General features: G+C 55.3%; 1 protein-coding gene and 1 long non-coding RNA gene across 3 annotated transcripts; one reads left to right on the forward strand and one right to left on the reverse strand.

The window, feature by feature from the left end:
- Positions 1-3,992: 3,992 nt before the first annotated feature.
- LOC138847112 (uncharacterized) lies at positions 3,993-6,152 on the reverse strand. The gene is made up of 2 exons (XR_011384719.1): positions 5,994-6,152; positions 3,993-5,883 (listed from the first exon to the last, which is right to left on the reverse strand). It is a non-coding gene; the product is annotated as an uncharacterized lncRNA (long non-coding RNA).
- A 124-nt stretch (positions 6,153-6,276) lies between these two features.
- VKORC1 (vitamin K epoxide reductase complex subunit 1) lies at positions 6,277-8,329 on the forward strand. Of its 2 annotated transcripts, XM_002721753.5 has the most exons (3): positions 6,277-6,667; positions 7,307-7,416; positions 7,885-8,329. In XM_002721753.5, exons 1-3 carry the CDS (start codon positions 6,495-6,497, stop codon positions 8,091-8,093), a joined length of 492 nt encoding a protein of 163 aa, XP_002721799.1. In that variant the 5' UTR covers positions 6,277-6,494; the 3' UTR covers positions 8,094-8,329. The 2 variants fall into 2 exon arrangements, with proteins under 2 accessions (XP_002721799.1, XP_008246924.1); XM_008248702.4 differs by lacking the exon at positions 7,307-7,416 and having other exon boundaries at positions 6,407-6,667.
- The last annotated feature ends 385 nt before the right edge of the window (positions 8,330-8,714 follow it).

Genomic DNA, 8,714 nt, shown 5'->3' on the forward strand with positions numbered 1-8,714 from the left:
CCCATATGGTCACAATGACAGAGCTGGGCCAGGTTGAAGCCAGGAGCCAGGAGCTGCATCCTGGTCTCACACGTGCGTGCCCAGGTCCAAACACTTGGGCCATCTTCTGCTATTTTCCCAGGCGCATTAGCAGGAAGTTGGATGGGAAGTGAAGCAGCTGGGACTTGAACCAGTGCCCATATGGGATGCGTGCGATGCAGGCAGCAGTTTTAACCTGCTGCGCTACAGCACTGCCCTCAACTTTCTAAATGTTTTAAATTTTATATAATTTCTAAGTATTGAAAAAGTAATAATCTTGTCTCACAGTCTAACTCTGCCTGTCAAAAAAGAGAGAGAGAGAAAGAAAGAAAGAAAGGAAGGAAGAGAAAGAAAGGAAGGAAGGAAGAAAGAAAGAGAAAGAAAGAGAGAAAGAAAGAGAGAGAGAGAGAGAGAGCGAGAGAGAGCGAGCTACGTGAAGACAGCGACACTCTCTGGAAAGCTACCTTTCAACCTGGAGGCAGGACCCCTCCCCAGGGGCAGACTCCTTCAGAACCGGGGGAGGAGGGGTCTGCGCAGACCCTGGGAAAGCGGCCGGCGGAGGGGTCCGGGCTGCCGCCGCCCTCTCCACCGGTATATGTCCACCCCTCTTCCGGCAAAACGAGGAATGCCCGAAGGCCACACAGCTTGCAGGGAGCTCGCGTGGCCGTGACCTGGCCGGGATCCGGTGGAGCTCGCTGCTGCCCCCCGGCGGCGGAGGCGGGACGTGCATCCCGTGGCGGAACGCGGAGACTGATGGGCGGTCGGACGCTTTGATCCAGGGCTTTATTGGTGTGAATTGAATCTTTGTAATAACCCAGTGAAAGAGGCGCAACTGTTATTCGCATTTTACAACTGCAAGAGCCGAGGCCCCAGAAAATAGAAAGGCTTATCTGTCCGTCTGCACCCTGCAGGCTCACTGCCCCAGCCACAGCTGTCTTCCCTGAGCATTATTAGGCTTACTCCTCCAGGTCTCTCTCTGGCTGGACCTCCACCTGCAGTACCCTTCCCCTACGGCTTGCTCCCACTTCCCTCCGCCTTTGTTCAAATGCCGGCTGGATGAAGCCCACCCTGTCCATCTTACATAAAATCCTGGGGAGTGGGCGTTTAACTTAGCGGGCGCCAGTTCAAGTCCCGGCTGCTCAACTTCCAATCCAGCTCTCTGCTGTGGCCTAGGAAAGCAGAAGAGAATGGCCCAGGCCGTTGGTGCCCTGCACCTGCATAGGAGACCCGGGAGAAGCTCCTGGTTCCTGGCTTCGGATAGGCGCAGCTTCACCCATTGCAGCCAATTGGGGAGTGAACCAGCGGATGGAAGACATCTCTCTCTCTCTCTCTCTCTCTCTCTCTCTGCCTCTCCTTTTCTCTGTGTGTAACTCTGACTTCCAAATAAATCTTTCAAAAAAAGAAATATAATGCCTAGGAAAAATGTATACAGATTCTTAAAAAAAAAAAAATGCCCCACTGCCTGGAGTCAGGTCTCCTGCTCATGCAGACCCTGGGAGGCAACCGGGGTGGCTCAGGTTATTGGGCTTCTACCACCCACTGGGAGAATTGAGTTCCACCTCTGTTCTTGCTGGCATCTGGGGACTCAAATCAGTAGGTAAGAGCACTCTGTAGGGGCCGGCGTTCTGCCGTAGCTGGTAAAGCCACCGCCTGCAGTGCCAGCATCTCATATGGGCACCGGTTCGAGACCCAGCTGTTCCACTTCCAATCCAGCTCTCTGCTATGGCCTGGGAAAGCAGTGGAAGATGGCCCGGAAGAAGCTTCTGGCTCCTGGCTTTGGATTGGTGAAGCTCCAGCCATTGTGTGAGTGAACCAGTGGATGGAAGACCTCTCTCTCTCTCTGCTTCTTCTACTCTCTCTCCGACTTTCAAATAAATAAATATTTTTTTAAAAATTAACTTTGAGTTTAATTGACCTTATTTATTTTTTAATTTTTTTGACAGGCAGAGTGGACAGTGAGAGAGAGACAGAGAGAAAGGTCTTCCTTTACCATTGGTTCACCCTGCAATGGCCACCGCGGCCGGCGCGCTGCAGCCGGCGCACCATGCTGATCCTATGGCAGGAGCCAGGTACTTATCCTGGTCTCCCATGGGGTGCAGGGCCCAAGCACTTGGGCCATCCTCCACTGCACTCCCTGGCCATAGCAGAGAGCTGGCCTGGAAGAGGGGCAACCGGGACAGAATCCGGCGCCCCGACCGGGACTAGAACCCAGTGTGCCGGCGCCGCAAGGCAGAGGATTAGCCTAGTGAGCTGCGGCGCCGGCCTAAATAAATATTTTTTTACAAATTACAATTACTTCCATTCCCCTTTGCTGTAGTTTAATTTTATCATAGCATTGAACTCCAGTAACAGGCCACTTGTATTTGTTGTATTAATTTCTCATTTGCCCCCTCCTTTCCTACCATGTAAGACAAAAGCATGAATATTTGCTTTACTGATTTATCCCAAGCCCTGAACACAAATCCCCATCACATCACAGGCACTGAGTAAACATTTGATATATACATGAAGGAAATTTAGGGCTTCCCTTTGGAAACTTAAAAAAAAAAAAAAAAAAAACACTGGAAAGGCAGAGAGAGAGATCTCCCATCCACTGGTTCACTCCCCAGTAGCTGGGGCAGTGCCAGGCTAAAGCCAGGAAACCAGAACTCCATCCCAGTCTCCCGCATGGGTGGCAGGAACCCAAGCGCTTGAACCATCAACTGCTGCCCCCCAGTGGTGTGGGATAAATAGGCAGGTGGTTTCCGTCTGCTGAGCTGGAAGTCAAAAGCTCCCGGTATGACAGTCCCTCCTCCTTACTTGTCAATCAAAATGTTCCCTTCCCCCGGATGGACTTGTTTCATCCAGGACCTAAGTGAGGGGTGGAGGGAGAGGTTGCCATGATCTTCCATCTGCTGGCTTACTTCCCAAATGCCCTCAACAACCAGGGCTAGACCTGGCCAAAGCCAAGAATGCCTTCCTGGTCTCCCGCATGGGTGGCAGGAACCCAAGCACTTGGACTATCAACTGCTGCCTCTCAGGCACGTCAGCAGGAAGCTGGATCAGAAGTATGTGGTAGCTGGGACTTCAAAACAGTGCTCTGATAAATACGGGTGACCCAAGTGGTGGCTTCATCCGCTGTGCCACAACACATATCCGTGACTGCCCTATATTACCTTTCTTTTTTATTTTTTTAAAGATTTATTTATTTGAAAGAGTTACACAGAGAGAGAAGAAGGAGAGAGAGAGAGAGAGAGAAAGTTTTCCGCCTGCTGGTTCACCTCCCAATTGGCTGCAACAGCCATAGCTGCGCCGATCTGAAGCCAGGAGCCGGGAGCTTCTTCTGGGTCTCCCATGCAGGTGCAGGGGCCCAAGGAGTTGGGCCATCTTCTACTGCTTTCCCAGGCCACAGCAGAAAGCTGGATCGGAAGTGGAGCAGCCAGGACTCAGATCAGTGCCCATATGGGATGCTGGCACTGCAGGCAGCGGCTTTACCTGCTGTGACACAGTGCCAGCCCCTAATTATCTTTCATGACACAACAAACTACCCCCAGAATGGCGCATCTTAAAACTGCACAGACTGATCGTCCGCGTGGTGTGGATGATAGACCGATGCTGACTGCCCCTCCAGTCAGCCAGTGTGTTAGAGGCACAGTCCCCGGGCTGGTGCTGCTAGGGGTGTTGGAACAGGCAGGAGGCAGGGCCTAGCCTAGGTCCCTGGCACGTGTACTGGATGATGGTTCCCACGGGCGGGCTGCCCCACAGCCTGAGCTAGGGATTAGCCTCTTTGTCTGCTTCCTGGCTCACCGTGTGGTTCTTCCTCTGCCCTAGCCCCGCCGTTGCCACACACTGCTCTCATCAGAGGCCGAGCCGATGGGGCCACCGAGGATTGGACTTGCATCTACAACACTGTGAGCCGAGCAAACCTTTCCTCTTTGCCGAGTCAGCTGCCTCCCGTATTTCATTATAGTAACAAGAAGCTGACTCGTGTGTTCTTTTTCTTTCTTTTTAATTTATTTTAAAGGCAGAGTTAGAGAGAGACAGACAGAGAGAGAGAGGTCTTCCATCTGCTGGTTCACTCTCCAGTTGGCTGCAACGGCCGGAGCTGTGCCGATCCGAAGCCAGGAGCCAGGAGCTTCCTCCGGGTCTCCTACATGGGTGCAGGGCACCAAGGGCCTGGGCCATTCTCTTCTGCTTTCTCAGGCCACAGTAGAGAGCAGGATCAGAAATGGAGCATCCGGGACTCGAACCGGTGGCAGCTTTCCCCGCTAAGCCACAGCGCTGGCCCCCATGTGTTCTTTCTCATGGTTTCCTTAGGTCGGGATCTGGGAGCACCTCGGCTCCGTGAGTCTCGCTCCGTGTCTCTCAAGATGTGCAGTCAGGATGTTGGCCGATTCTACGGTTGTCTGAAGGCTGCAAGCTGACCGTGTCATATGCCTGACTTAGCGGGAGACCCCTAGTGGTCAGAATGGGAAGCGACTGCACAAGCCTATGGACACCAGGAGGTGGAAGCCACTGAGGATCGTTCTGCGAGCTGGTTAACCAAGCTCCAAGTCTGCTGTGCTGTGAGGAACCCCAAGCTAGCCCATGCAGAGAAGAGACATGGATAGCCCCTGATGAGACACGGCAATGCCAGGTTAGCCCACGACTGCCTCAGTGTCTCACGGTTCTAGCTTTAGCCACCATCTGAGCCAGAACTGCCCAACTCAAGTCCCCTCCCCAAACTCTTTTATTTTTATTTTTAAATTATTTGTAAGAGTTTACAGAGAGAGAGAGAGAGAGGAATCTTCCATCTGCTGGTTCACTCCCTAAATGGCCACAACAGAGCTGGGCCAGGTTGAAGCCAGGATCCAGGAGCTGCTTTGAGGTGTCCCACGTGGGTGCGTGGGCCAAAGCACCTGGGCCATCTCCCATTGCTTTCCCAGGCACATCTGCAGGGAGCTGGATCAGAGAGAAGCTGCCGAGGCACAAACCGGCACCCATATGGGATGCTGGCATTACAGGCTGTGACTTAACCCACTGCACCACCGTGCCAGGCCCCCTTCCCAAATTCCTAACCCATAAAACTGTGTGAGAAAATAAAAGGATTGCTATTTGTTGTTGGAAGCCATTCCCTATCATTTGTGTTGATTTATTTGAAAGGCAGAACAATAAGAAAGACAGAAGTATCTTCTACCTGCTGGCTTACTTCCCAAATGCCCGTGATAACCAGGGCTGGGCAGAGCCAGAGCTAGGAGCCAGGAACCCCACCCAGGTCTCCCATATGGGTGGTGGGGACCCAGTACTTAAGCCATCATTTGCTGCCTCCCAGTGCTCAGGAAACTGGAACAGGACTCAATCCCAAGAACTTGGGTATGAGAAGCCTCCCAAACCAGCGGCTTAAACAGCTGCACCACAGCACCTGCCCCAGACTCCCTATTTTAACATCACATTAGCAACCTTAATTTCACCTGCAACCTTAATTCCCTTTTGCCGTATAACCTAACATCCCCATGGTCCAGGCATTAGGACACGGGCATGTTTGGAGACCATTCCTCTGCCTTTCACGTGCTCTGGGGAAAAAAAGGCACAGAGTTCCCAGGACGGGGTGCTCGACAGTGACAAATACTGTCAGAGGCCAAGCAAGATAAGACCTGAAAAATAACCACTGAATTTAGTGGCCCAGGGACACCAGCCACTAGTTATCAGAGGAGTACTGGGGGCGGGAGCTAGTTTGTGGTGTGCGCAACAAGGAAGTAGAGAGCAGGTGTGGAAATTCTTCCCCGAAACGTGACTGTGATGGGGAGAATGAGGGAGCTGGTGTGGTGATGGGGACGAGAAAGGAGTTTCCACGCAGATGGGAAGTCGAAGGGTGGCAGGCTTGACGGTACAGCAGAGACAGGGCGTCTGGGAAGAAGAGAGTAGGGGCCGTTAGGTTGATCCAGGCTCACGTTAGGATACTGTTAAAGGTTGAGGAGTGTGGCTCTGGGAATTTAAGGGGCGGGAGAGAGACCGACCGGCAGAGAGCGCTGGTGAGGCAGGAGGGAGCAGCCGAACAGCCTGCGCGGACAGGACTCAGCCTGAACGGTCTGAAATGATTTCAGCTTGGTTCCCCAATAAGATCGTAGGGTTCGCTGATCCCCTGGTCTGCTGGTCTCTCCAGCTAGTCTTCTGGAAGTTCCCGTGCTTAGAACAGGGTTTGCAGTTAAGCGTTAAACCCTCTGGAGACTACATTTCCCTTGATGCCTTGCGGCTGCCCGACTACAACTTCCATCATGCCGGGCAGCCGCTTTCTCCACTTTGTCAACATGCCTTAACCCAGGTCCACCGATCCCAGCATTCCTCGCTATTTTCCTAACTCAGAGGTTCGCTCACTGAGGTCTAGGAACAACCAATTGGATCAGAGGGTACCAGAGAGGCAGGCCAATCACCGGGGCGGAGGGGCGGGAGGGGGCGTGGCCATAACCTGCCCCGTGGCTGGTCCTGGCCCCCGGGCGCCTCCCGCGGGACTCGAAGATATGGGCGCCACCTGGGGAAACCCCGGGTGGGTGCGGCTCGCTCTCTGCCTGGCCGGCTTGGCGCTGTCCGTCTACGCGCTGCACGTGAAGGCGGCGCGCGCCCGGGACCGGGACTACCGCGCGCTCTGCGACGTGGGCACCGCCATCAGCTGTTCGCGCGTCTTCTCCTCCAGGTGCGCGCGGGAGTGAAGAAGCTCGGGGTCCCGGGCGCCGGTGTGTGCCTGGCAGCCAGGTTACCTGAGGAGTCTGGGACCGCAGTGCCTGGGAAGCGGATGCCTGGGGACTGGACAGCTTGGTGGCAACGTCGCGTGGAGAATTGGGGTGCAGGGGGTGCGGGCGCGGCGGGGCAGTCACGAGGGGTCAGGATGCCGAGGCATAAGGGCGATCTGGAAAGAGGAGGATGTACGCACAGGGGCTAGTAATGGCCTTGAGCGTGGCGCTGGGGCGCTCTCTGGCGATGACAATGCCTGGCCGTGTAGCAGTCAGTGGGAGGGGAGGGGGTCTCTTAGGGACCTGGAGATTTAGGGGTTGCAGGGCGAAGACAATCTGCCCAGTTACTCTTACACCAGCTTTGCCATCTTGGCTGGAAAGAGGGGCCTAGGGAAGAGCCACGGCCAGGCCCGGCTGGGGGGTGGGGGAGGAAAGGGGCAGCGGCATGCAGACCGGACGTGGCCAAAGGTGCGGGAGGTCTAGAGGTCATCGATCCTTGGGAATGGGGGAGGAGGACAGCCCCAGGTGGCTTCTTAGAAACTCCCCATTCCGGGGCAGCGCACTCTGTGGACGCGGCTAACCCGAGTCTCCACCCCCATCAGATGGGGTCGGGGCTTCGGGCTGGTGGAGCATGTGTTGGGACAGGACAGCATCCTCAATCAATCCAACAGCATATTCGGCTGCATTTTCTACATACTGCAACTGGTGTTAGGTGAGTGGCCCCGCCCCTTCCCTGTAGGCTCCGCCCCCTCAAGACCCTGCCTTTTCTGGCCAGCAACCAGCCCATGCAGGCTCCAGATGGCAGCCAGCCAGCTGCTCCTGGCTGAGCATTCTCTGGCCAAGTGGGGAGCAGGAGTTATTTTTCAGTTTAAGAACTGTCGGAAGTTGAGGGGCCCTTAAAGACTTCCCAGGATCCCGGTGTTGTGGAAAAGGCTTTGGAAATTCCTTTTGGGGGAATTGAAGGATGCTGGAGTTAGCAGGAGGTTCACTGGTTGGGTCTGGGATCGCTGGACAGACAGGGGAACAGAGGCCGAGGAGGGGGCCTGTTAAAGCCTCTTGATGTACAGACCCTTCTCCCAGCAGCCCCTGCTGTCAGGGTGGAGGGGGACATGAAGATGAGGCGGCGTCCTGGAGATGGCCAGTCCCCACAGCCCATCCCTGACCCTTTTCTACCTTGCAGGCTGCCTGCGGGCACGCTGGGCCTCCATCCTGCTGATGCTGAGTTCCCTGGTATCGATCGCTGGTTCTGTTTACCTGGCCTGGATCCTGTTTTTCGTGCTCTATGATTTCTGCATCGTTTGCATCACCACGTACGCCATCAACGTGGGCCTGATGTGGCTTAGCTTCCGGGAGGTCCCGGAACCCAAGGTCAAGGCCAAGGGGCACTGAGCCCTCACCCAAACCAGGCTGGCCTCGTCTGCTTTGCTTGGCACGTGAGCCTGCCCCGGGGGGCCTTGTCTAGGTCCCTGGGAGGCACTGCCTCCCTCGCCCACCCCCACAGACCCCACCACCACCACACACACAGGATAATGGACCAAATGTGCCCCCAACTGTGTCTTCAAGGGCTGGTTTCCTGCCATGGCCCAGGGAGGGAACGTTTTCAGCAATAAAATTTCTTAACTACATTGGCCAAGTCTGAACCGTGTGTCTGCCAGGGACCCTGATGTTGGGGCTCCGCCAGGGGTGCCTTCGCTGGACCCAGGAGGGATGTGAGTCATGGAGAGTGGGAGCCTGCCTGCGGAGGGCGGCTATGGTTAGCCTCTTCTCCAGAGCGTAGTCAGCAAGGCCTGGCGCGCCAACAGCCCCCACCTCCGGGAAACAGGCTGGTGACTTGTCCCTGTTGCCCGTGGGTGCCAGGCCCTCTCTCCTGGGAGGGCCAAGCACGTATCTGTGAGGGCAAGCTGCCCTTCTGGTTCCTTGCCTGCTTGATGGGAAGTTCTTCCCGTAATCTAACCTCAGCCCCTCAGGCTGCTTTATCTACTATCCCAAGGCAGTCTTGGCAGCCTGGAG

This window comes from Oryctolagus cuniculus, chromosome 19, assembly GCF_964237555.1.
Source record: "Oryctolagus cuniculus chromosome 19, mOryCun1.1, whole genome shotgun sequence".
Lineage (NCBI taxonomy): Eukaryota > Metazoa > Chordata > Mammalia > Lagomorpha > Leporidae > Oryctolagus > Oryctolagus cuniculus.